Source organism: Euprymna scolopes, chromosome 32 (assembly GCF_053919585.1).
Source record: "Euprymna scolopes isolate OS-2025 chromosome 32, ASM5391958v1, whole genome shotgun sequence".
Classification (NCBI taxonomy): domain Eukaryota; kingdom Metazoa; phylum Mollusca; class Cephalopoda; order Sepiida; family Sepiolidae; genus Euprymna; species Euprymna scolopes.
In genome coordinates this window covers 91,707,312-91,734,010 of record NC_136513.1, presented here as the reverse complement: position 1 = coordinate 91,734,010, position 26,699 = coordinate 91,707,312, and the positions used below count along the sequence as shown (strand labels likewise).

The 26,699-nt window shown below is 35.8% G+C and overlaps 1 protein-coding gene across 2 annotated transcripts in view; it reads left to right on the top strand.

Annotated features, from left to right (window-relative positions):
- Nucleotides 1-26,699, top strand: part of LOC145256496 (uncharacterized) — a 174,985-nt gene that overhangs the window by 127,606 nt on the left and 20,680 nt on the right. For both annotated transcript variants that reach the window (XM_080115447.1, XM_080115446.1), the window contains exons 21-26: nt 3,537-3,634; nt 7,822-7,888; nt 9,674-9,702; nt 19,576-19,645; nt 24,061-24,150; nt 25,641-25,703. In XM_080115447.1, the coding sequence (XP_079971573.1) occupies nt 3,537-3,634; nt 7,822-7,888; nt 9,674-9,702; nt 19,576-19,645; nt 24,061-24,150; nt 25,641-25,703 (417 nt within the window). The remainder of the gene's footprint in view (nt 1-3,536; nt 3,635-7,821; nt 7,889-9,673; nt 9,703-19,575; nt 19,646-24,060; nt 24,151-25,640; nt 25,704-26,699) is intronic.

Genomic DNA, 26,699 nt, shown 5'->3' with positions numbered 1-26,699 from the left:
GAACTTGGTATAAATCGACTTAAAGTTGTATGTATGCGCAAATATACGTTTATATGAGAAATGGTAAGAAAACAGAAGGAAAATGTTTTAAAAATATTTTTAACATCTATCAATATTCTTCACATTACTCTTCATCCTCTGCCTTAACAAAATCAATTCCAACTTCTTCATAATCTTTCTCCGATGCAGTCAAATCCTCTCAGGCCTCGGAAAACTCACCTTCTTCCATCCCTTCACTCATGTGCCAATGGGCGAACGCACGTTTCACATACATCAGATCAAACTTATGATCCAACCTTGCCCATGATTCAGCAATGGCCTATGTGTTGCTCAACTTGTACACGGCGCATTAAACCTTAGCTAAGTAACCCCTGCGGACGACAGTTGGTTCATTTTTAACTATTTCTTATCCATCTGATAATAGTTCAAACAGTAACGACTAAGGCTGCAGGCTTTATGCTTTGGTTTCAATTCTAGTTGATGGCATCCAAGTCATTTTTGATTTTCAGTTACTACTATATATTGGGTACAATATAATAATCAATAAAAAATTAGCTCTATAATAATATATAATAAATATGAAATCTGTATAAATTAAAATATCATATTTCAGCATATTTTATGACTGGACAAAGCTGGGCGCCCTGCTAGTATGGAATAGATACAGTTACATCTAAACATCATGGCAGTGATTTGTGGCAGTCATGGCCCCACAATCATGACGTGTACTTCTATAACATGCATTTTTTTTTTTTAATACATGAACACTATCAATATGTGTTCATATCAGACTGCTGTTCACCAGGAACTGAGTTATGAGATAAGTTGATCTACTCATTTCAAGAAATAATGGACTCCTCCAGAGACAATGAATACAGTTGCCTCATGGCAACAATTCGTGGCAGTCATGGCCCCAGAATCATGACGTGTACTTCTGTAACATACTTTTGAATTCCACACCTTATCATGTAGAACAGTGCTGTCAACAATATTATTTGACAGACCTAGACATCTCTGGCTTCCTGCTGATTCTCAAACAAGTTGGCCTCAACAGAAGGGATAACAAATGACACCATGGCCTAATGATGTTTCCTTTTTCAAATGTCGCTAATATTTAATGTAACTTGTGTCGACAATTTTGCACACTCATCAATAATACAATTGGTGACATACCCTGGCTATTTTTTTTTTATTGCTTTTTCACCCCAAACAATAAATAGTGCCACTTTGATGTAAGGGGCTAACACTTGGAACCAATTATGCAGGGATACTATGTAGGGAGTTGAGCAGCGACATGTCTGTTTCCATTACACTTGAACTTCTGCATGTCAGGACAGTTAAAGAAGCAGGGACCAGGGAGGGAATTCCAAAGTGAAGCAGTTCAAGGAAAGAGACTATTCGAGTAGAAGGCTTTCCGGCATCTAGGAATCTTTACAGTGTAGGGGTGGGATTTTGCTGCTTGTCGGGTTAGTCGGAAGTATTTACGTCAGAGGGGCACAAGTGCTTGGAGTTTGTCAGAATACTTTCTATTAAAATAATTGTAAGACAGGCAACATTTCATCAGTAGGACAGAGGTTGGAGTTTGATTGATAGTGCAGGACTTATTAGATTGGCGACTCCTTTTGAACCCTGTCTAGGAGCAAGAGACTAGTGGCAGATTCACTAGCCCAGATTTGGCAACAATACTCAATGCATGGGCGAATAGTGGCTTTGTAGAGATACAGGATACTCTCAGGTGTGAGTAATCTTCTAGCATGGTAGAGAGAGCCCACCTTCTTTGCAACAGCCTTGGTAATTACCTCAATGTATTTGCACCAATTCATGTTGCCTGTGAATCTTAATCCGAGGAGTTTGACCAAAGTGCTTTCAGGTAGTGTATTATTAGCCATGGCTATCAGTGGTTGAGAAGATTTCTTGTATGAAGCATTATCGGCAGGGGATCACAAGCGGTCAAAATATGCCTGTCTTCTTAACAGATTTGTATTGTGATCATCCACCACGGAGCAATATATCTCAACATGCAAGACTTCCTCAACGACTTTGGTTTATTAATGGAACGCCATATGAGTGACCATCATGAAGTGATCCTGCTCTTGGCCTGTCAAGACAACAGGATATACAACGAAACTTCCAGATGTTCTGAATATACGTTTTTTTGTTTTTTAATTTGGTGGTGGAAAATATTTTTTACATACTTGAGGATACACTTGCATGAAGATGTGACATTATGACCAGAAAGTGGTATTGAAGAGCCAGCATCCCAGAAGAGGAGCACTCTGGTCCATAAAGAATGCCTGGGCAGTCCCATCTGCATTCTCCAGTAGAGGCACTTCAGACAGTTAGGTATAAACTAACCCCTTCGTAAAGAGGGAAGGCAACGCCTGGTAGAGTGGACCTCCTAGAACTGCACAGAACTAGCAACATAGCACAGTTAACATAGACTTTGTTCACTTTGATGCTATGGAGAGAAATGATATGCGAATGATTCAATGGATGTGTAATATGAGTTTTGAAAACAGGCTTAGATCTGATGACCTCAGAGGAAGTGAGGGTTGAGGATATTCGTTGCATGGAGAGAAATAATATGAGAATGATATGATGGATGCGTAATGCGAATCTTAAAGACATGCTTAGATCTGTTGACCTCAGAGAAAAATTAAATCTGGACAGTTTAGGGAAATGTATGCAGAAAAGCAGACTTCGATTGTATGACTATGTTAAAAAAAAATGGATGAGAATGCTTGGGTTAGTAGATGTAGAACAGTTCAGATAGCAGGGTCAGTTCATGGAGAAGCGTAAGGAAAACATAGGGAGGAAATGATAATAGGTTTTAGAAAAGGGGGGATAAATAAAGTCCATTTCTACTGTACACTCTTTAACCCTTATCCTCGAGTGGCCTCTTGGCCTTGATAATGTGGTGATGCCTGTGTAAAAAAAAAAATAAATAAATAAAGTCAATTTCCAAGACTCACCTTATGCAACCATTGTATCATTCTCGTATGATTTCTCTCCATGCAACGCATAACTTCAACCCATAATCACACTGTGCACGTCTAGTGGACTCTTCCGCACACATTGCAAATATGTCAACAGTTTTATCCTCTCCAAACAGCCAATTTATAAAAAGAACCCCACACTTAGCTGTAGCTCATTCGGTGACACTTAACACATATACTACATAATCATGTTGACACTGAAGTTAAGCAATGTTGAGCCTGGTTAGTACCAGATGGGTGACTATTTGAAAATACCAGCCGCTGTATATAGGAGGGTGTTAACAAGAGTTGCAAAAACCTAACGTCGTCATCTCCTCTGACAAGGGATATACATGCAACTGGTGACTGCTTATGAATTTCAAACTCCCATAGAACTTCCTCCTTCAGAGGAAGCCACTTTAGTTCACATAGAGTGAATGCTGTTTCAGTACAGTATGATAGTGAACACATACTATTGCCAAAAATGTATTTTTCTGCTGGTTTATTTTTCTTCTACACAGATTTGTTCTTTTTTTTTTTTCTTGAAATTTTCTTTTGTAGTTGGAATTGTCCGAAGAACGGTCAATGATGAAATTGGCCAGAAACCAAGATGAAAAGCAGCGAGTCGAGTTGGACCGCATTCACCGAGATGTCACACGGTAACACTTGAATGTTTACTTTCGTTTTATCATGCCCTCCAGCCTGTTCTAATGTCTGACTTGTCCATCAACATATTAATTTATTTTTATTTCGGACTATTATTCTCATCTTTATTAGTTGTTGTTTTTGATATTTTATTGGTTTTGTTTATTCACAACGTTTCGGCCATTGTCTGAAGATAGCGGTTTCAATCCCACCCAAAGCGTGCCAGAGGTTAATTGGCCAAAATGTGGTGAGGCGACAACAACTACGGATGGCAGTGATGGCTGAGAATGCAATTAGGAGATTCAAAGTTCCTATCCGTCGCGGTTACCACCTGACGAAGGCCAGAGGAATAGTTGGCCGAAATGTTGTGAATAAACAAAACCAATAAAAGATAAAAAACAACAACTAATAAAGATGAGAATAATAGTCCGAAATAAAAATGAATTAATATATATAATGCTCATCTCAAAAATGAATTCCAATTAAGGAATAATATATATATATTGTCCATCAACTTTCAGTTATGAATGTCCAACAGTCTTTGTTTTATTACGATTCGATGATATGCTCCAAACATGCAATTTTTGCATTGCAACTGCACCTCATACTGGGTACGGTTGATTTGGGGTGCAATAACCTTATTTAGTTCAGAAATCAGGAAATTGTACTGATATACATCTTTCAGATAACCCTACAAATAAAAATCTAGAGGATTAGAATCTGGTGAGTGTGAAGCCTAGTTAAGATCACTTTTGTTACTGATGAAACGATCACCAAAATGGCCCTGCATATCATTAAATGACAATAAAATCAAGACTATTGGTTATCCAAGGATATTTTTTTTTTACACAGGCATCACCACATTATCAAGGCTAAGAGGCCACTCAAGGATAAGGGTTAAAGAATGTACAGTAGAAATTGGACAATATAGTAATCATTAGTAATGAAAATTCGGTAAATTTGATAACTTATATAGAACGGCTCATCAAGAACTTATTTACGTTAGACTTGAACACAACCATATTGTAGTCAGCCGGAAAGCAGGAAAACGGAAGACAATTCCACAGGCGTGCAGTTCTAAGAAAGAAGCTTTATTCATGGAATCTATGTTTAGGTTTAGGCACAGATAAAGAGTGGGGGAAATTATTGATAGTGTTTTCAGATAGACAAGTGTTTCTTGTGAAAGTTTGGCGAGGGGGGACCATAGATTTAAGCCCAGTCGAACACTTTCCATGAAAATAATGATACATCAGAGACAAACTCGCAACATTTCTTCTGTGAGATAGAGGTTGTAGGGAAGAGAAAAGGACATCTCCTACGAGGCTACGAAGTCTATTTTGAACTCTACCAAGGCAGGACAAGTCCTTTCTAGCAGCTGCTGCCCAGATGTGGCAACAGTATTCCATTCTTGGATGTACCTGGCTCTTATATAGATAGAGAATTGCATCAGCAGTGAGATATCTACCGGATCGATAGAAAGATCCGACCATTTTTCCAGCGGCCTTGGCAACAGATTTGATGTACGTGTTCCATTTAAGATCAGGAGTAATGGTCAAGCCCAGAAGCTTGTCAAAACTTGAGGCCTCCTGAAGACGAGAGCCATTCATTTCAATTGATGCCAGATGTGGATCAGAATGTTGATGATGTAAAGAGAGAAGCTTGGTTTTAGATGCATTAAAAGTAACCAGCCACTCCTTTCCCCATTGTACTACGTGCTCAAGATCAGAGGAGAGAGAATCAGAGAGAACTTGGTCGTTTACTGTCTTAGATGTGCTACCATAAATGGTAGTGTCGTCAGCATAAATGTCTACAAATGATGTAAGGATATTCAACTTTATTTGTACCAAGCAAGGTTGAATTGCAAAAAGGATTGTGAATTTTATTTACAGTTCCATGAACGTCATTTTGGATGATTATCCAATGCTTATGAAATACTATTGTCATGATGAACATCTAGGCTTTTTCTCCTGCAATACTGCGATTGGTTGATGAAGCCATAAATACCAGCTGGTAGAGACATTTTGAGGATGTCAAAAGGTTCGACAATCAATTTGACAGAAACTGGTGGCCTTTTTGCTGTTAAACTGATACAGATGTTCTTAGTAGTTCTAGGAGGTCCACCTTCCCAGGCCTTACCTCCCGACTTTCGGGAGGAGGAAGTTTATCGCTAGTTGTCTGAGACGCCCTCATCGAGGAATGTCAATAGGGCTGCTCAGACTTATTTTTACAGGGCCAGATTACTTCTCCTTTTTGGGCCCTGGCCCATTTTTCCACCTTTCGACCTTGTGTTACATCCTCTCGTGGTGGGAGAGAGGTAAATATTCAGATGTTGAAAGGTACACGGTCTCACACTATGAACTCTGCTGTGTCTAAGCTACTCGTCCGTACTGCAACATATCAAATTTAATATTCGAATTAAAGCAAGACCGCTCAACTACTTTCAAACGATATATATCCCTTTCTAGGGACCATATCAGAATAGACAGTGCTGATTAGAAAATGAATTTACTGCATAAACACTCGATAATAAATTAAGATTTAATGGTTAAAAAGACCAGACGAGTGTGAAATTGTTTTTAATAAATATTGCTATTTATTAAAAATAAAATTGAAATTTTTTTTCCAAAATTTTTGATTAATAAAATATTCCTCTTCAAGAAATTGGACACAAAAAAAAAAGGACAAACTGTCTAATTTCCTGAAGATGAATATCTTATTATTTGAAAGAAAAAAAAAATTTTTTTAATTTTATTTTTAATAAATAGCAATATTTATTAAAAACAATTTCACACTCGTCTGTTGGTCTTTCTAACGGTTAAATCTTAATATATATTAGTGATGGGACGATTCCAATATTTTTCTTGATTTTGATACGATTACCAATTCCTTACTAAATTCCCCGATTCCGATTCTTTATAAATTTGTAAATATTTAACTATAAAGTTGTTTTTCCCAATAATTGTAAAAACACATGTTAAATGTGCATATATTTTCCCAAACGTAAAAATACGCTTGTAAGGGATGATCTATAGCTTTTAATTTTATTATTAGTTTAAAAATAGGTACAAGTTTTTTCTGATTCTGATACTGATTCAAATACCAATAAAAGTTCCGATTTCGCTTAATCATCTCAACACAAATATATATATATATATATATATATATATACAAGCAAACAGTTAATAAAATATGTTAAAAAACACTTTGAAATGAGTTAAAAACATATTTAATTTGAAAAGTGAAACACTAGATAAATGGATAGTCCTTAATCCGCGGAGTTTCAAAGAAATACTTTCCTTCTCATCAGAGGGTAGGAATTAGCAAAATGCGGGATCGGATTTTGCATGCAGAAGTATTTGATGAAACAACAAGTAAGTCAAAGATCTTACTTGAAAACAAAACAGTGAAGCAGAGGGAATATGGTGAAGAAAAAGGTGATTACACATGAATGGATAGTCTGGTGGAAGATAAAAAATCCAGTGACGGTAAAATCCAAATTTAAAACTTCAAGAAAGTTAAAAGAATTTCCATTTGTACAAGTAAAATCCCAGGAAATCCCATATTTGGAAGAAGATGGTCTATAATAATCCAAAGGCAGAAATCCATGGAATAATTTACAAAAATGTGTACAAGGAATAAAGAAAAGATTCCAATAATATTAATAAAAGAAAAATAAGATATGCTTTTCACTCTACTTCCGAGACATAAATATAAATAAGAAAGATCAAGGAAGAGAAAGAGGAGAGAGAAAAATTTTTATATATATATATATATATATATATATATATATATATATATATATAGGTTTGAGATGTTCAAAAGTCGGGACTAATGAATACAACGAGGTTAGGGTTAGACAGTGCTCACTAACAAGAGCAAAATATTTTTTTATTCTAGGGTAAACAGTTACATATGGTCGCTACAAACAGCCATCTGTTTCAGTCAATGTGACTTCCTCAGACGACCCTGAACCCATCGACGCCACAAAGAAAAAGGGGGGGAAAAGGGGGAAAAAGGAGCTCTTCAAAAGCAAAAAAAAAAAACTAAAAAAAGAACTTTGGCCTAACACTTTCACAAACTGCATTCATAAAGAAAGTTTGATCATTTTTTTTTGTTTTTGAAAATAAAATTTATGCGTTATGTTATTATTTTTTTAATAAAATTCATGCCTCTTTATATATATATATAAATTCGTTTCTAGGTTAGAGGAAGAAAATGCTAAATTAATCAAAAAGTTGGAGAAAGTCTATGACGACATCGATTCCAAGGTTTGTATGCAGTTTTTTGTTTTTTGTTTTTTTGTTTTTTTTTACATATTTTTCTTCCACGATTTGTTGGTGATGTTTAGATATATTGTAATTTAATGTAATTTTAATTAAGGACGTGTGCAGAGAAATTATCAAAAATTAACTGCGTAAAAGACAAGCAAAGAAGAAAAACGCAAATTCAATAAACAACGTAATTCATATGAATAAATTATACTCTTTTGATTTACCAAAGACACCGGAAGGTAAAGAGAGTTTAAAAGTTTGTTCAACGGTAAAGTGAGTCCAGAAATATTTCTGTTGAAATATTTTCGGCATGTCTTAAACTCCTGCTGAGTAAGAAAAGTTCCGTGTGTAGGTTTCTCCCACGGGCTGTTTTAAGTAGTGATTCTTTGACTAAGAGAGTATGTATGTCAAAGTATTTGTTGTGCTTTGTTGAGCTGAAAATTTGTTGATAAAAGACTAGACTGTGAGTATTTACTTCATTCTCACCACAGGAAGATGTGACACAAGGTCGGAAGGAGGATGGGAGAATCAAACCAGTTACTCTAACAAAGGGGATACCCTGGCCTATTTAAAAGCGCCTGGGCAGTTTCGTCGGCATTCTGTGGTTGGGACGCCTCAGGCAGTTAGAAATAAGCTAACTATTCTCCACAGAGAGGAGACAATGCTCAGAAGGATGGACCTCTTGGGACTCTCAACAAAGCCAAATCAACCTGGCCGATTGATCATCAGTTGTTCACCAAACTTTGGTGTAATAAGGTTCACTAACTCAGAGGACCAGAGTTGATGTGTTAGATCTGATCCATATCCATTTCATATCCATTTGATCATTGCTTTGACAAAAGTTTGAATTATTTGCTATTTGATTCCTAATTTGGAGTGATACAGCATGATCACACTGACACATCAATTCCCACTAGATCACTAAAGTTAAGCATCGTTGAACCTGGTCAGTACTAAAATGGGTGACCATTTGAGCACCAGGTGCTGTATGTGCTCTCTGCTTATCTCAGCATTGTTTTCAGTCGTCCTGGATTTTTCCTTGCCGCTTAAATTAGGCAATAACGATTCAGGAGAGGTGTGATTGGGAATGCGCAGTCTTTCCTTCACAATTACACATGCAAACACCCTGACAGAGGGTATCCATTGTCTTTCGAGACAGAATAGAGGCCATTCATTCCTAATTTGGTAATTGCTTTCCCTTCCCTTCCTAAAATAATCAAATTTCATTCTTTGAGATGGTAAGTTTGGGAAAATGAGTTATAAATAAAAAACCAGACAAAATACTGTTAGAAACTTGCTCAATATATGTTACCTGACATATATTCGGCGGGTTTTTAACAGTATTTTGACTGTTTTTTATTTATAACTCCTTTTCCCAAACTTACCATTTCCGAGGAAGAGTCGGTCGCCATTTTGAATTTTCCAATACATCAGTAAACACTGTATTTTTTTCGAGCTGAATAAGCATGTTACATTAAATATAAACACTAAAAGCATATCCAGTTGGGTAGAAAAGTAACTTATCTTGCCTTTGATAACATTTATTTGTTATATATTTGTTGTTTTGACAACTTTATCGAATCTATGTGTACAGTAATACAAACCCGAATAAGTATTACAAAAAAAAAAAAAGTATGTCCATAAGCTGTCCGAGGCAATGCTGAAAAAAAAAATACATCAGCTTTATGGATGTGTCTTGTGTAGTTCTTAACTTTTCTTTTATCATCATAAACATATCATCCAAAGATAAAATTAATTTGTTTTCTTTTCTACTTTTCAAAGGGTCCTCAAACGGGAGAAGATGAAAATAGGTAAGAATTGATCTTGTTCAGTTTTTTGATAGGGGTTCAGCATGTTTCTGTTCTTTTTAAAGTCAATGCTTATTTTCTTTTTCTTTTTTATCAAGGCCTGAAGGCCACTTGAGGATAAGGCTTAACAAATGTGAAATAGTCAGTGAGGCAACAGCAAAATGATCGGTAGTGGTAGAAATTGGGTAGAACTCGATTATTTAAGGGGACGGCTCAACAGGAACTTGTTTACATTGGACTTGAAGACAACAATATTGTAGTCGGGTGAAAAGCAGACCAGCAGAACGGAGTTCCACAGGCAGGCAGTTCTAGGAAAAAAGCATTGTTCATGGAACTTGCGTTTAAATTTAGGTACAGATAGAGAGTGGTGGAAATTGTTGATAATGGTTGTAGGCAGATGAGTGCTTTTGTGAAAGTTTGGTGTGGAGGACTATAGATTGAAGCTATAACGAGCACTTGCCACAAAAATAACGACAGGGCAGTAAAAGGCTCACAATGTTTCTTCTGTAGGAAAGAGGTTACAGAAAAGAGAAAAGGGCATCCTCTACTAAGTTTTGAAGTCGGCCTTGAACTCCGTCAAGGCAGAATTGTGTGCTCTGAGCAGCTCCTGCCCAGATGTGGCAGCAGGACTCCATTTTATGGCGTATTTGGCTCTTAAAGAGATGGAGGATTGCATCGGGAGTGAGATATCTTCTAGAACAATGGAATAATGCAATCATTTTTCCAGCAATCTTGGCAACAGATTTGATGTAAGTTTTCCATTGATGAATAATTAAATTTTTAACTCAAATCCATCCTTATCACTTCCTTCCATGTTTTCCCTACCAACTGACCCTACTATCTCAACTGTTCTACATTCATTAACTCAAGCCCTTTCATCCATTCTTCCAACGTGACCATACCAACAAAGTCTCCTTTTTCTGTACATGTCCCCAAATACTGTCCAGAAGTAATCTTCCTCTAAACCTATCAGATCTATTCTATGAAAGGCCTGCGCAAGGCTTCGTTTCAGGACTCATATTACACATCTATCATAACATTCTAGCAGCAACCACTATATATTATTTTCCCCACTCTCTATCTGTGCCTAAATGTAAATGCAGATTCAATGAACAAACCTTCTTCCCCAGAACTTCTCTCCTTTATTCTGTTCTGCTGGCATGCTTCCTGGTTGAATACAACATGCCTTCAAATCAAATGTAAACAAATTCCTGTTCAGCCGTCCTCATAAATAATCAAGTTTTACTCAATTTACACCATAAATGATTACTACACTACCACCTTACATTCATTAACCCTTATCCTCGAGTGGGTTTCGGGCCTTAAGAAGTGATGACTCCCAAGTAAAAAAAAAAATTATTTCTCTCCATGCAACGCATGTCCTCAACCCTCACTGGTTATGTTTCATTACTATACATCATCACATTGCGTGCACATGCTTGATAGACTCTTCCTTTGGTTGACAGTTGTAACGCTCTGCTGGTTTGTATTTGTAACGACAAAAGTTCGCTGAACTTACTCCATCCACTTTTAATTCCTGCTTTGATATCAACACCAGCTCCTCCCGGTGCTCCAATGATTTGATTACTAGGGCTATGACAACAGACTATTCTTATTGTTTTGACTCTCGAGTATATATTCGACACAGTTAATCAACCGAGAACCACATCACTCTATATAAAAGCATATAAGATATTAACAGATACACACTCAAGAGTCAAAACAATGAAAAGAATATGTTGTTGCCCTAGCCCTATTGATTACTTATGAGGACAAGTACTTGTTGACATTGGACTTGAAGATGTCTATGTAGTCTGCAGGGAAACAGTTATGTGATAATGCGTTTCACATAAATGATCTTAATAAGGAATGTATTGAAACATAAGTTCGACTAGCAAGGCTAAAAATGAAGTGTTAAAAGCCACCTTGTATCAAATGATTGTTTGGTGGGGGCGTTATTTTATGTAAATATTGCTTTCTGGCCTTCTTCATGCGTGTTGTTCCTAGTATACGGCATAATCACATTGACACACCGGTTCCCACCAGATTACCGAAGTTAAGCAACGTTGACTCTGGTCATTACTAAAATGGGTGACCAATTTGGGAATTCCAGCCGCTGTATGTAGGAGGACGTCGACACCTCCCTGCAAGAGTTGCAAAAACTTAACCACGTCATCTCTCCTTACGAGGATATATATGCGACTGGGGACCGCCTGTGAATTTCATACTCCCATGGAACTTCTTCCTTCGGAGGAAGTCGGTTAAACCCAAATAGGGTTAGCACTGTTTCACACACACACACACACACACACACACACACACACACATTGTTCATTTACAGCAATGTGTTTCTGTTTCCAGTATTTTAATTATTCTTAACCATGTACGTTAATGTTTCTTTGTATTTAAATCTGTTTTTGACATTTACCAAAAAGAATAAATAATGTATTTTCTCTTGTGAAATTTGAATTTTATTGCTATTGTTCGAGAAAATATGACCCACAGCATTTCTCTTTCATGCAACGCAATACAATATTTTGTTTCTCCTTCTTTAAAAAGGGCTAAAACATTTTTTTTGTTACTTAGAAGGTCACTATTTATCAAGGCCCAGAGACCACTCAAGGATTAGGGCTAAGTGTTAGGTAGGCAGTGAAACAATAACAGTCACGGTGGTAAGATTATGTAAATGTTCTTTCCTTACTTCTTCACACCTTTCATTATTGGCTCCCGGAAAATGCCAGTTAGCCGGTTGTCAGTGTTTAGGTTAGAAATATTTTGATAAGAAAGGAAAGAAAACAACGACCGACATGTCTGAAGACAGTTGTAAGCCAATCCGATCAAAATGTTACACATATAACACTCAAGATGAGAACAATAGTCCGATCAATACAAGTAATAAAACAATACAGTCAACATGCCTGAGGACGGTCGAAGGCCAATCAGACCGAAACGTTGCACAAATGATACTCCAAATGAGAACAATAGTCCGATCAATACAAGTGATATAACAATACAGTCAACATGCCTGAGGACGGTCGAAGGCCAATCAGACCGAAACGTTGCACAAATGATAATCCAAATGAGAACAATAGTTCGATGAATACAAGTGATATAACAATACAGTCAACATGCCTGAGGACGGTCGAAGGCCAATCAGACCGAAACGTTGCACAAATGATACTCCAAATGAGAACAATAGTCCAATGAATACAAGTGATATAACAATACAGTCAACATGCCTGAGGACGGTCGAAGGCCAATCAGACCAAAACGTTGCACAAATGATACTCCAAATGAGAACAATAGTCCGATCAATACAAGTGATATAACAATACAGTCAACATGCCTGAGGACGGTCGAAGGCCAATCAGACCGAAACGTTGCACAAATGATACTCCAAATGAGAACAATAGTCCGATCAATACAAGTGATATAACAATACAGTCAACATGCCTGAGGACGGTCGAAGGCCAATCAGACCGAAACGTTGCACAAATGATAATCCAAATGAGAACAATAGTTCGATGAATACAAGTGATATAACAATACAGTCAACATGCCTGAGGACGGTCGAAGGCCAATCAGACCGAAACGTTGCACAAATGATACTCCAAATGAGAACAATAGTCCGATGAATACAAGTGATATAACAATACAGTCAACATGCCTGAGGACAGTCGAAGGCCAATCAGACCGAAACGTTGCACAAATGATACTCCAAATGAGAACAATAGTCCGATGAATACAAGTGATATAACAATACAGTCAACATGCCTGAGGACGGTCGAAGGCCAATCAGACCGAAACGTTGCACAAATGATACTCCAAATGAGAACAATAGTCCGATGAATACAAGTGATATAACAATACAGTCAACATGCCTGAGGACGGTCGAAGGCCAATCAGACCAAAACGTTGCACAAATGATACTCCAAATGAGAACAATAGTCCGATGAATACAAGTGATATAACAATACAGTCAACATGCCTGAGGACAGTCGAAGGCCAATCAGACCGAAACGTTGCACAAATGATACTCCAAATAAGAACAATAGTCCGATGAATACAAGTGATATAACAATACAGTCAACATGCCTGAGGACAGTCGAAGGCCAATCAGACCGAAACGTTGCACAAATGATACTCCAAATGAGAACAATAGTCCGATGAATACAAGTGATATAACAATACAGTCAACATGCCTGAGGACGGTCGAAGGCCAATCAGACCGAAACGTTGCACAAATGATACTCCAAATGAGAACAATAGTCCGATGAATACAAGTGATATAACAATACAGTCAACATGCCTGAGGACGGTCGAAGGCCAATCAGACCAAAACGTTGCACAAATGATACTCCAAATGAGAACAATAGTCCGATGAATACAAGTGATATAACAATACAGTCAACATGCCTGAGGACGGTCGAAGGCCAATCAGACCGAAACGTTGCACAAATGATACTCCAAATGAGAACAATAGTCCGATGAATACAAGTGATATAACAATACAGTCAACATGCCTGAGGACGGTCGAAGGCCAATCAGACCGAAACGTTGCACAAATGATACTCCAAATGAGAACAATAGTCCGATGAATACAAGTGATATAACAATACAGTCAACATGCCTGAGGACAGTCGAAGGCCAATCAGACCGAAACGTTGCACAAATGATACTCCAAATGAGAACAATAGTCCGATGAATACAAGTGATATAACAATACAGTCAACATGCCTGAGGACAGTCGAAGGCCAATCAGACCGAAACGTTGCACAAATGATACTCCAAATGAGAACAATAGTCCGATGAATACAAGTGATATAACAATACAGTCAACATGCCTGAGGACGGTCGAAGGCCAATCAGACCGAAACGTTGCACAAATGATACTCCAAATGAGAACAATAGTCCAATGAATACAAGTGATATAACAATACAGTCAACATGCCTGAGGACGGTCGAAGGCCAATCAGACCAAAACGTTGCACAAATGATACTCCAAATGAGAACAATAGTCCGATGAATACAAGTGATATAACAATACAGTCAACATGCCTGAGGACGGTCGAAGGCCAATCAGACCGAAACGTTGCACAAATGATACTCCAAATGAGAACAATAGTCCGATGAATACAAGTGATATAACAATACAGTCAACATGCCTGAGGACGGTCGAAGGCCAATCAGACCGAAACGTTGCACAACTGATACTCCAAATGAGAACAATAGTCCGATCAATACAAGTAATAAAACAATACAGCCAACATGCCTGAGGACGGTCGAAGGCCAATCAGACCGAAACGTTGCACAAATGATACTCCAAATGAGAACAATAGTCCGATCAATACAAGTAATAAAACAATACAGCCAACATGCCTGAGGACGGTCGAAGGCCAATCAGACCAAAACGTTGCACAAATTATACTCCAAATGAGAATAATAGTCCGATGATACTCCAAATGAGAATAATAGTCCGATGAATACAAGTGATATAACAATACAGTCAACATGCCTGAGGCGGTCGAAGGCCAATCAGACCGAAACGTTGCACAACTGATACTCTAAATGAGAACAATAGTCCAATCAATATAAGTAATACAATCAATCAGGCCTCATCTAAAAAATTCAGAACTTTAAAGAAAAGAATGTTAGCTGAAAAATGATTACTATGATTGTGTTTTAATATTTGTAAAAATAGAATGTCACAAAGAATGTTATGAAAGCGAAACAAATATTTACAGATAAAATTTATTTGTGTTAAAATAGTTCCCAAAAAGGTCCTTGATATGACCTTAAACTATATCCGATGGTGAGGCCCCAGCTTGCGGGCTGTGGGGAGTGTCGAGCAACCCCTTAATTACCATTGCTCCCAGGTCCACTCTGACCCGGAGTGGTAGTACGTGTTAGGGTCCCAACTATGGGCTAAATAGCAACCGACCTTAAAACAAAAAGAAAACATTCTATTAAAAAAATTTTTCTTCAAAATCATTGGATTCGGCATTAAATAACCTGAAAAGGGTTGATATGCCGTAAAACAAAAAACAACCAACCAAGTTCCCAAAAAATGTTAACTTGGTGAAAAGGAACGTTAGTTTTCATAACTAACGTCAACAAAATTACGTGACGAAGGTGGAGTGATTGTTCTTTTTGTGCTACATGGATTAATTATTGGTGACGTGGTCAAAGTTAAGAAAAGATAGTTTAGTGATAAACGCAGAAAGATTAGTTTGATACCCCGTGCGTTAGCAGACAGACGGGGGCCTTGTGTTCCAAGATTTGGACTTGATTGTGGAAGTCAAAGGAGCGAAATATCAAAATGAAGGCATGGAAATAAATGATTATATCCAAATATAATTTGCATTTATTCGCGTTTCCCTTTTCAAATGAAAAGCATTTTTAATTTCAGGAAACACGAAACTTTGTGAAGGTATGTGTCTTTTGCTGGTGATCCCACCGACAATGTTATCCGTTCCTTTTGGTAAAGACTGTTTGTATAAGTTTTTATTGTCAATAGTTGCTACACACATTGTTATAAAAATATCCGCACACATGGACACTAGAGGCAATCAATAGACGTTATACACACAGTCAAAGAACTAGGCAATCACATAACGTTAAAATTCATACATACAGACTCTAGCTTGCCTAATGAGAATAAGAGCAAGAGAGAGCGTATATATGGTGACAAGCAAGATATGGTCCCTTCTGTATAATACTCTCAGTTATAATCAAGATTGGCATTTCTGAATTTTTGAGATGAGGATTGGTTATTTGTATTCTTATTCATCGGACTACTGTTCTCATCTTGAGTGTGATTTTCACAACGTTTCGGTCGATATAACCTCTGACCTTCTTCAGGTGTATCTTGTCGAACTCAGGAATGTTTCTGTCGAACTCGAGAATTTGGACAGAATTTTGAGCGGAACCCGTTATTTACTTCATGGGAGTGGCGTGTTCTTGTTCCATCAGCCACAACTGGATAGAGGTCCCAAGTAATTCGCAAATGTGTTTTTCAGTCGCCCACACTGAGGATTGAACCTTCAACCTTCAGGAGAATATCACTTTTACAATTGATTTTTCCCAGTACTCTAACCACTGTGCAAGGCCCTGTGGCGCAGTCGGGTTAGAATACTAGGAAAAATCAATTGTAAGATACACCAGAAGTATGCCCAAAACTCCGAGATCAGCATGAAGATAAATGATTATATTAAAATATAATTCACTTTTCTTTGTGTTCCCCTTTTCGAATGAAAAGCATCTTTAATTTAAGGAAGCACAAAAAAAACTTTGTGAAGGTATGTGTCTTTTGCTGGTGATCCCACCGACAATGTTATCCGTTCCTTTTGGTAAAGACTGTTTGTATAAGTTTTTATTGTCAATAGTTGCTACACACATTGTTATAAAAATATCTGCACATATTTATATTATTGTTCATCAGAATACACTTCTCATCTTGAGTGTGATTTTCACAACGTTTCGGTCGATATAACCTCCGACCTTCTTCAGGTGTATCTTGTCGAACTCAGTAATGTTTCTGTCGAACTTGGGAATTTGGATGGAATTTCGAGCGGAGCCCGTTATTTACTTTATGGGGGGTAGCATGCTCTTGTTCTGTCAGCCACAACTGGGTAGAGGTCCCAAGTAATTCGCAAATGTATTTTTCGGTCGCCCACACTGAGGATTGAACCTTCAACCTTCAGGAGAATATCACTTTGACAATTGATTTTTCCCAGTACTCTAACCACTGCGCAAGGCCCTGTGGTTAGAATACTAGGAAAAATCAATTGCACGTGAGTGTATATTTGTGTATGTGAGTGTTGTGACGTTTCTGAATTTTTGAGATGAGGATTGGTTATTTGTATTCATCAGACTACTGTTCTCATCTTGAGTGTAATTTTCACAGCGTTTCGGTCAGTATAACCTCCGACCTTCTTCAGGTGTATCTTGTTGAACTTGGGAATGTTTCTGTTGAACTCAGGAATTTGAACGGACACTAGAGACAATCAATAGACGTTATACGCACATTCAAGGAACTAGACGATCACATAATGTTAAAATATGTATCTATATATACATACACTTGTGCCCGATATTATTCATACCCCCTCTTGAAAATTGAGTTTATTAGGTGTAACTTTGTAAGAATTTATTGTTTACGTCCATATTGATACATATTCTTAATAAACCTCTTCTGATCATTTTCGTCATTTTAAAATCTCGGGATACTTGTAATAAAAGAAATATACAGCTATTTATAAAATCTGCAATGTTCAAAAATAATCATACCCCCTTATTTTTTCAGTATTAATCGAGTTTCTGACTGTTTGTTTCCTGTTTGATTCTTATTTTGAATGCTTTTATACAACCTTTGATTAATTTCATTTCGTTTTTTTGCATTTTTCAGAAATTAAAATGATATCAACTGAAAACCAAAAAAAGAATAAAAATTATTAGAATGGGGAAGAAAAAAGAGCTTAGTAATGATCTTAGGACTAAAATTGTGAATTCACATAAGGATGGTTTAGGTTACAAGTCAATTTCCAAGAAATTTGAGGTCCCTACAGCAACAGTACAGAGCATCATCAAAAAATTCCAGAGCCACCACACAACAAACAACTTGATTGGTAGAGGAAGGAAAAGGAAACTGTCTGCTAGAGCCACCAGGAATATTGTAAGAAGTGTTAATGCAAATCCAACCACCACTACTAAGGACATTTTAGAAAATCTGGAGTCTTCTGGCATAAAAATATCAAGGCAAACATTGCAAAGGACTCTGCATGAAAATGGTCTGAAAGGAAGAAGACCAAGAAGGACTCCATTGCACACCGGAAAACACCTTGCAGCACGTCTAAAGTTTGCTAGGACCCATGTGAATTCTCCAGAGTCCGTTTTCTCAAGTATTTTGTGGACTGACGAAACAAAAATTGAATTGTTTGGCCATATGGATGCTTCTTACGTTTGGAGGAAGAAAGGAGAAGCTTACAACCCAAAGAACACCATACCCACGGTGAAACATGGTGGTGGTAGCCTAATGTTTTGGGGCTCCTTTTCGGCTAGTGGTCCAGGTAGTTTGGTCAAGATAGATGGAACCATGAAGAAGGAGCAATATTTGGAGATACTCCAGAAAAACATTAGACAGGATGCGGAGAAGCTCCATTTAGGACCAAACTGGGTCCTTCAACAGGATAATGATCCAAAACATACTGCCAAAATAGTCAAGAAATGGTTTGAGGATAATCACATTAATGTTTTGGAATGGCCTAGCCAGAGTCCTGACCTGAACCCTATCGAAAACCTCTGGCACATATTGAAAACTGAGGTTAAAAAGCGGAAACCTAGAAATTTGAGGGATTAAGAGAACTACTGCATTGAAGAATGGTCAAAAATCAGTGTTGATGCTTGTAAAAACCTTGTTGATAAATATCCAAAACGGTTACAGGCAGTTATTAAGAATAAAGGGCATGCTATTGACTATTAGTAAGAGAGGTATGAATAATTTTGAACTAGTGCCATTATTGTTTTTCTTTGTATAATGCTTCAAACTTGCATAATTTATTTATTTGTTGAGTTTAAATTAAATGCTTATGCTTGATTTATTGTTTGAAATCCCTTTAATATTGTCTATCTTCTGGTTTGAGCAATATTCTTATAGAAATCTCAAAGATCCGAGGGGTATGAATAATATCGGGCACAAGTGTATATCGACATGTCACGTTAAAGAGACATCAGTTATATAGACACAACAAATGGGTGACTCAATAGAAATTTATTTACATAAGACTTGAAGACAACCATGTCATAGTCAGCCGGGAAGCATCTCTTTCTATTTCATACAACATAATAGAATATTTTGTTTTTATTTTCTTGAAAAAGGCTAAAAAATCTGGAGGAGAAGTTGTACGAGGCATACAGCCGAATGAAAAAACAACAGCAAACTCAAATGGTGAGATGAACTATTTTCTTGAATTTTTTTTTTTTTTTACTATTTATGGCATATCAACTTCTTTTTAATACTAAGGTTAAGGTTGGGGTTATGGTTAGGGTTAAGAACAGTAATAAAAATGAAAGATAAGTAATTTTTTTTTTTTTAAATCCAACAAAAGTCAGGAAATTATCTGATCTTAAATAAAATGTTTAATATTTATAAATTATGAAATGAATTTTTATATAAAATACAAGCAGAGTTTCCCGGTCGTAAAGTTTGCTTAAAATTTTAATTTATAAAGATTTCCTATAGAGCCAATTCTCGATTGAAAATTATATTGTATCCAAAATATATATTTATGATTTCAGAAGTTAGAAAAAAAAATATGCATGATGTGTTATCAGCTAGAATCGAAACCAAAACATTTTGCCCTCGATTGTTATTCATTACGATCTTAGCTAAATTCATATGCATATAAAAGCTTTATAAATTAACCGACTTAAACGTATATGTGTATCCTTTACACATAAAGTGTAAAGGATACGCATTAGTTCAACTAATGTCTGCCAAGTTCTATTCTTTTCAATTTTGACCTCTTAGCAACTATTTTTACCGGCTGAATTTGTTCCATAGTTTGGTAGAGAGCATTCTGCACACACACACGCACACACACGCACACACACACGCACACACACACACACACGCACGCACGCACTCGCGCACACACGCACACACACGCACACGCACACACACGCGCGCACACACACACACGCACACACGCACACACACACGCACACACACACGCACACACACACACGCACGCACACACACGCACGCACGCACACGCACACGCAAAGTCACTTTTATATACCTGCTCTGTCCTCCATTGAGCACTCTTTAATAATCACACGGGTTTCATTGGATTCACCTCTAGGAAACCAATCTATATACCCATTATACATGATATATATATAAGGTATAAAAAATAATTATTTATAATTATAAATTATAAATAATTATTTTTTATACCTTCTGAAATCAGTGTTTCGTGCTTTTGCAATCATCAGTCCAGGAAGTGACGATTGTTGCTGGTCGAAGGATATGGACCTCGCCACAAAGCCACCTTTTTGATTCCATTAGCAAGTAACATTACCCCTGGTTCACCAGCAGCCACCACAAAAATCAAGGGAAATTTAAGATTTAGAAAGCCAAAATACATGGATAACGTTATTAAGACAATCTAAAGTGATCAAGCGACCAGAAATCACGATATCGTTCACAAGGCCAGCTTGCCACCTTTTATTTCCCAGACAGTGCTCAACTTTTAATAAGTTACTTCTTAAAGAGGCAAAATAATTATAAATGATTATTTTTTTAGACCTACGGATAATAGTGTTTAATGCTAAACGTTATTCAGTTTATATATGCCAATCATAACGAATTACAAAAAAAATTTTTCAGAATTAAAAGGTTGTTTAGATATAAAAAAAATGTTATATATAAAGTTTGAAAACGTCCAAGCTCAATGAATGTCTTTTTTTTATTCTAGAGCATATATACTGCACACACACACACACACACACATATATATATATATATAGTGCATATAAAAATGTGACAAAGACAATTTTGCCAACTTGTTAGTTGCGAACGAAACAATATTATAATGGTTACCTTGTGTAAAGCAATATACTTAGGAAACTTGATCTTTGGAACTTTGAGAACAATTACATATACATATCTATATATATATATAGTTTTAAATATAATAGGCGGAATTATCTCGAGAGCTCTTTCAGCTATCATCTCATCAGGAGAAAATCGATAGCGTAAAAAAAATATTATGTCGACATAGTATTATTTTTTTTACGCTATCGATTTTCTCCTGATGAGATGATAGCTGAAAGAGCTCTCAAGAGACTTCCGCCTATTATATTTAAAACTTTATTTAAATTCTGTACCTCTAAACATTTTTATATATATATATATATATATATATATATATATACTATATATATATATATATATATATATATATATATAAGTTATAAAATATATGTGGCAATTAAGCTACACAGAATATTCCGCATTTCAGCCATGCTAGGATTCATCAGGCTTATGCGAGGATTTTGTGGTTGACTTGCGTTTTTATATAAGCACCTTCTATTGAGATTTTAGTTAACCAATCAGCTTTCTAGTTTCTCCCGCACCAATGATTAAATACTTAAAGTTTATGCATAAATTTATACTTTCATATATTAATTTATGTGATTAAATGAAGTAGTCATATATATATATATATATGTATCGATTGGTTTCGTAGATGTAAATCCAATGAAAAACTCACATGATTATTAAAGACTATATAATATGTTTGTGGGGAAATATGTTTATTCAATTATATTTCACCTTTTATTTATACCACTCCTTTAATTTATGAAGCTCAATGAAACTACAGAGCATATACAAATAAATGACAAAAGTCTATATTTCAAATTTCAAGATGTTAACCATCTTACCGTGTATTTCTTTAAGTGTGTTGAAGTGCATAATTCTTGACAGCCCATGTTTTGGATTTATTTCACTCTTCACTCATCAGAATAAAAGAAACTCATCAACTTTAAAAGAAAATGAAGAAATGCGTCAATTAAAAAAATTGACATAATTACATGAATGATCCTTCGCTAAGAAACAGTTGCTGTCAAGAATTGTGTATTTCAACGTACTTAAAGAAATAAACGGTAAGATAGTCAACATCTTGAAATTTGGAATATAGACTTTTATCATTTATATATTACTAGCAAAAGTACCCGTTGTTGACCGGGTTCAAAAACAGCCTTCAGAAAATGGACTCTGATTTATGAAAGTATGATAGGTTATGAAAAGGAAGGGTTGTTGGGTTGAATTTGGGGGTATCAAAACTAAAGCAAAATATGATGAAAGTAAAAATAAAATAGATAAACCCCATAATTTCTTATACCATACCTGTTCACACTGAAACACTTATCACAATATTCTGTGGATCTATATTAAAAAACCTTGTTAAACTTTGTGACATATTTCCATTCTATGGAGGTCAGGTGTGAACGAACACCCCACAATTTTATTATACCATATTTCTTCAAACTGAAACATAATTATCAAAGTATACTTACGCAGATAGATATGAAAAGTCTTTATTAAAGTTTGTGCCTATTTCCATTCTATGGAGGCCAGGCGCGAAGGCAGACCCCACAATTTTATTATACCATCCCTATTTAAGTTAAAACATACTTATCAAAGTATTCTTATGTACATCTATATCAAAAACACTTGTAAACGTTTTTTTTTTTAATTTTTAATTCTTTTATTTCCATACTTTGTGGACCAGACGCAAACGCAGACCCCACAATTTTAATGAACCACCGTTCTGCCAGATCAAACATACCCATTCCTGTGTCTCGATATATCTTCTATCATTATATGTAATCAGTTTTTTTAAAATAGTCAACCATATAGGAGCCTATTTATGACCAGACACACACACACACACACACACACACACACACACACACACACACACACACACACACACACACACATTCAGCTTTATATTATAGATTTCCGCAGCCAAATAATATTGCAGCTAACAAGAGTTATGACAGTCAACAAACCAGAAGTTCAAAACTCGAGTTTCGCCCTCATCTTGGGATCATCAGCTAGACATATCCAAACTCGTTATTGGGTTTCGAATCCCAAGTTTGGATATGTCTAGCTGATGAGCCCAAAATGAGGGCGAAACTCGAGTTTTCGACATTATATGAATGATTCTGCACCACAAAACAGGTGCTGTCAAGAATTGTGTATTTCAACATACTTAAAGAAATAAACGGTAAGATGGTCAACATCTTGAAATCTGGAATATAGACTTTTATCATTTATTTGTATATGCTCTGTAGATACGTTGCGCTTCATAAATTAAAGGACGGGTATAAGTAAAAGGTGAAATATAATTGAATAAACATATTATGTAGTCTTTAATAATCACGCAAGTTTTGTTGATTTACATCTACGAAACCAATCGATACAACCATTATTTATATTTATATATAGGGGTTGAGTAGAGCTCATGCAGTGTAAGCAACTATGATTGTAAGGAGGCTTGTTAGGTTTGGTTTGGTTTGGTTTGGTTTTACGGCATATCAACCTTTTTTTTTTTTTTGGTTATTTAATGCCGAATTCAGTTTTTTTTTTCTTTGGAATAGATATTTTAATTTAATCAGTGAGTCAAATCAGACTTTTTGTATCATTAGGTGATGTGCTTCCTTCCTTCGATACAATCATTATTTATATATATATATATATATATATATATATATATATATATGATCATCTATTGGAAATTTTGAGTTTTTTCAATTAATTCAATTTTTTTCTCATCTTTTGTTTTCCAGATTTGTCTGAAGAATATTTGTAAAGAAGTCGATTCCGTGGTGAATTCTTTAAATTTACAAAATGGGACGACAAAGTCAAACAAGCATAAGGTAAATAGCAGCAACAGCAGGTGTTTTTTTTAGATATGCTTACTTAATATTTCAATGTTAGAAATATTCCACTGAATACTCGATTCTTTGGAAGCTAAACTCTTCAGCATATACAAATATATATGAAATGCATTGGTACTTTGTCACTGTACATTCATTGTAGCCACTGTATGTATGACCTTGTTCCACTTCAGAAACGGAAAAAGTGGTTGAAAATTAAAAAAAAAAAAAAAAAAAAAAGAAAAGAATATGAATTACATCATATCTTTTTAAATATATTAACGGCTATATGATGTTATAAAAACTCTTACTCTCTTTCACAATGCTTTGCCCCCCCCCCTTTGAGAAATTCCAACGACTTTTTCCGTTTCTGAAATGGAACAAGGTCATACATTTCATTACATCAAAAATATTTTTTCAAATATTTGTATTGGTATTTTGTTTTCTTAATTTCATTCATCCAGAGGAAGTCTCACAATAAAGACGAAAGGTTGATGAACACATAACTTTGTTTGTTCCTTTTTTATTTCTCTATTTCATCGGAATACTATTTCCATTATTCTAATCATATATATATGTATATATATATATATACTAGCAGGGAGACACGATGATCAACAAATATTTCACACGACTATATTTTTATTGTCATCGAAATCTGTAAAATTGCCCGCGAGGAAGCTCCACATGCCTCTATACAGTAACTTAATTCAAAATATATGTTATTCTACATTGCATTCTAGAAAACCTACTATTTCTTTTATAAAATTATTTTATATAAACTTCTTTCCAGTTAACGAAAAAAAAAAAAACATTAAAAAATTTACGTGTGGGATTTGAACCTACAGACCACGTCATGCAAACAAAAAAAAAATAAAAATAACACAAATTTTCAAATCTTATAAAATTCTTTGCAGTTAATGAAAAAAAATCAAGAAATTTACGTGCAGAGTTTGAACCTACAGACCACGTTATGCAAAACAAAAAAACATGCTATCAACTTACCCACAGTAGAATTTTCACGGCCCGTTGTTCTATCATTGTTGCTAAGCAGCGACATGGAAAAAATGGCTTTACCAATAATAGATAAATTAAAATAACGGTTTCCATTATCGATTATCAGTAATTATCGAGGTATTCTAAGACAAAACTTAACTAAGATCATTCCCAGATTTATACACTAAAGTTCTGTAAATTTTAAAGAAAATCTGTTCAGCTGTTTCAGAGTCTATAAGGATCGAACTCACACACACACACACACACACACACACACAAACACACACACAAAGTTACATTTATATAATTGTAGAGATATATCCTTCTAGTAGAGTATGAGTGTTTTGTAAAATGATGCTTTGTTTCTTTTGTCATGTTCAATTTTTCTATAAAATTAATTTTTTTTTTTTTTCCGATTTTTTTTTTTTTTGTTCTGGAAAATTAAAACCAAAAAAAAAAATTAATTTTTCTTTTTATTTAATTTCCATTTTCAGCTTTCGTCGTCTTTGATTGCAGAAACTCTGGAAGATCCGGATCTTCTTGCGGCAGAAATCAAGGTTAGAATATTTTCTTTATCCAGACTAGGCTTTCCAGCCATTTTATTGAAATTGGTGAATTTGATGATACCAGACATGTTTATTCTAATATTCGAATTAAAACTTTCTCGCAGTGAACTTACAGAAAGTAAAAATCAAGTTTCAGTTAAAACTTCATCTTTTATTTTATCATTTTAAAAGCATCAAAACTAAAAACAAAAATATCATTTTAAAAACACCACTCTTTAAAATCTCTACAAAATATGAATTTCCCTCCAGTTTCTTTAGAGAAATATTTATTCTAGCTCGGATGATTGTTAAAATGTAGACATTTTTTGATGATCTGAACAGGAGTATTCATCCCTCTAACCAAATCCCAAACTGCACCATACATGCAAAATGCAATGCCACCAACATCACAAAGACTCCTCTAGTCACGCTCTGGATATGACCTTAAACTATATCCGATGGTGAGGCCCCAGCTTGTGGGTGGACTTTGGTGAGTGTGGAGCCACCCTTTTATTTTCATTGCTCCCAGGTCCACTCTGACCCGGTGTGGTAGTACCTGTTAGGGTCCTGACTATGGGTTGAATAGAAATCGACTTAAAAAAAAATATACTCTATTAAAAACTTTTTCTTCAAAATCACTGGATTCGGCATTAAATAACCTGAAAACAGTTGATATGCCGTAAAACAAAAACAACCAACCATCTAGTCACGTTCTCTTGGGGAGGAGTTTATCTGCAGACTGGTAACTCTAATCGTACCTGGAAGAAGAGCAGAGATGGAAGACTTTGATTGGAACAGTGAAGATAGATATGGCTGTTTGTTGCCGAAATCAAGAATAGCTGAAATATGCTGAAGTGTTAGCGGCCAATGACATGGATGGACCATTTTGACACAACTTATTTGGAGTTGACTCAACCCCTCACCCAAGGCAGGTGAATGCTGTTACAATATCAGCTTAAAAATTCATTTCTACATTGTTCTACTTCTGTCTGATAAACCATTCTATTT